The 2,581-nt window shown below is 37.6% G+C and overlaps 1 protein-coding gene across 1 annotated transcript in view; it reads left to right on the forward strand.

The window, feature by feature from the left end:
- The window catches only part of LOC107105210, a gene marked incomplete at its 3' end in the record, with an annotated part of 15,635 nt that overhangs the window by 7,857 nt on the left and 5,197 nt on the right, over positions 1-2,581 (forward strand). The window contains exons 3-4 of the mRNA XM_015405336.1: positions 1,107-1,222; positions 1,685-1,706. Coding sequence (XP_015260822.1) covers positions 1,107-1,222; positions 1,685-1,706 — 138 coding nt within the window. The remainder of the gene's footprint in view (positions 1-1,106; positions 1,223-1,684; positions 1,707-2,581) is intronic.

Here is a 2,581-nt window from a genome sequence, read left to right on the forward strand (position 1 = left end):
CCTTAGTCCTAAACCTAACCCCCACCCCAAGAAGAGAAACTTTCCTTATGGGGACCAGTTGTTGGTCCCAACAAGTACCTATGAGTCCCCAAAATGTAGCATATTCCTAGGAAATTGTCCCCACCAGGTATTAAAGACATGGCCAAAAATGCATGAAATCCAAATCTTTTCACCCATATATAAATAAACTGAATTGAATTGAAAGGAAAACAGAAACAGTGGATGAGTAAATTCATCTGAGCCAAAAGGAAAAAAATAAAGCAGCTTCCTGGAAATGGAGTGGAGCAGAAAGTAGATATTTGACTTTAAGATGTAGTGGAGTGAAAGTTATAAGTACAGTAAATATACTCAAAAAATTTACTTAAGCACAGTAATCAAGTGTCGGGTTCATAAAATGTATTTTTTTTCTTAAGAAGAACTGAAATACACAATTTCTGGATACAATTCCTGCAGGAAGGAGAGGCAGTTGAACCCCAGACTCAAACACACTGTCTCCCACTGGACCTCCTCCGCAGAGCATTTTATTAACAGAACATGACGCATGGTTACAAACAGAGTATTGTTCTGACAGAATAATTGATCAGTTCATGAAGACAGAATGCTCCATCAGAATGACGAGGCAGGATGGTCTCCTGACTGGATCATGAGACAGGAGAGGAGCATCCCCTTGCTCAAATGTTTTATGAGCACACATTAATTTTAGAATCATCATTGAATGTTAATTTCCACCACTGCATCTCAAGGCACTTTACAAACAATTCATCCAGATCTAGTTGGTTCAAAGTTTTCTATCTAAACCGGTTGTTTGCATCGACTCTTTGACTCCACAGGAAACCCTTATTGCAACTTTTTTACTTGTTCTTTTCTTGTTCTACTTCTACCTACAGCAGTGTTCCATGTCCTTTTCTCCTCACGTCATGCCGTACGTTTCTTCTTTTATTAGTTTCTTCCTGGCTGCTCTCATGTTCTGAGTAAAAAGCTCAGTTGTGTAGATCCCCACGGGGCGAATGGAACAGCATACATCATCACATGTTCGGTCAATAACTCACTCTTCAGCTTTTTTTGATCCTGTCAAACTGGCTTTTTGTTTTCTGTTTTTCCTCAAGGCACAAGATGTCACAATTACCGCGGTGAGAAAGTTTACCTTGGAGTCCGCGTCAGAATGCCAGTAAGGGATCTGTTGAAAAACATCAGAGGATCCCGAGGCGTGGACGACTTAAATGTAAATTCCTCTTTACATCTTATAGAAAGTGACCAAACTTGCCTGTATTGGTTCTACCTCCTGCTTCTACTTGGGGTCTCTTCTTAAAATCAAGCTTGATTTCTTTCATGCAGATTTGAATTCAATTGTAAAAGATGCAGTAAAATGATCATCTTTATCTTTAACATTTAAAGAAGTCAACTTTAACTCCTTTTGTTTGATTCTGCAGTAGATTTCTCACCAGTTTTTTTCATAACATATTTCATAATTTTCTAAGGAAAGCTAGTTCACTTTTGCAACCTGTATGAGTCAGTCCAGGTGTCTTTATGAGTCCATGTTCCCCTCCTTCTTTACTAACCTCTGCGGGTTTTTCTGCTGTTTTTCCAAGGACCCAAAGTTCTACCTAATTATGAAGTAAATACATTTTTATTAATTACTTTTTTCTTTTCTCTCCACGAAAACCAACATTTATAAATCTACCAGAAGGGCTCGAAAAAAGGCTCCGGTAAGTGATCTGTCATCATTATTTTGATTTATGTCCCAAAAAGAGCAAAGCTTTTCTGTTAACAGATCTTACATAAAATTCAAAAATGTTAAAGTTAAAAAACAATCCACTGGACTTTGTTGTCCAAGTCTGAAGATGTTTCCCTTCTTATCCAGGAAGCTTTTTCAATTCAAAATGTCTGGATTAGCGTTGAGTTCCAGGCTTTTATAGGTACGGTACATAGCTGGTTTTCCAGCTTCTATGTGCATGTTTTCTAATCAAGGCTTTTAGTGGGCTACTCTATAAAAGCCTGGAACTCAATGCTAATTCAACTCCACCAGTGTCTTACATGAAAAGTGTACACAGGTAAAAAAGATTACAGAACAAATGGGAAATGCAAAGATGCTTTCTTTTTCCATTTGGTTTCCAACGTCAATGTCAAATTTATTTAGATAGCACTTTAAAAACAGGTGTAAAACTGCACCAAAGTGCTTTACAGGAAATACAACAGCACCAATTAACAAAACAGAATGTGAAACGCTGCTTCAATTAAAAGCTGAAGAACAAAAATAAGTTAAGAAGTGATTTAAAATGATCCAGGCTGTGGGCAGATTTAATTTGAAGAGGTAAATGGTTCCACACAATTGGAGCAACGACAGAGAAGGCCCCATCTCCTTTCCTCTTAAGTCGAGTCCGAGGAGCTATCAGTAATAGTTGATTATTAGAGCGTAGATTTCTCCACACAGACTGGAATTTTAAAAGGTCTCTAAGATAAGGAGGATCTAATCCATTTAAGACTTTATAAGTTAAAGGAATAGTACACCCAAAACATGATTAGCCTTCATTTTCTACTCACCCCCATGCTGAACAACACTCTGGAGTACTTTTTTGATATC

The sequence above is a fragment of the Cyprinodon variegatus genome, unplaced genomic scaffold (assembly GCF_000732505.1).
Source record: "Cyprinodon variegatus isolate N-32 unplaced genomic scaffold, C_variegatus-1.0 Scaffold2150, whole genome shotgun sequence".
In the NCBI taxonomy this organism is placed as follows: Eukaryota; Metazoa; Chordata; class Actinopteri; order Cyprinodontiformes; family Cyprinodontidae; genus Cyprinodon; species Cyprinodon variegatus.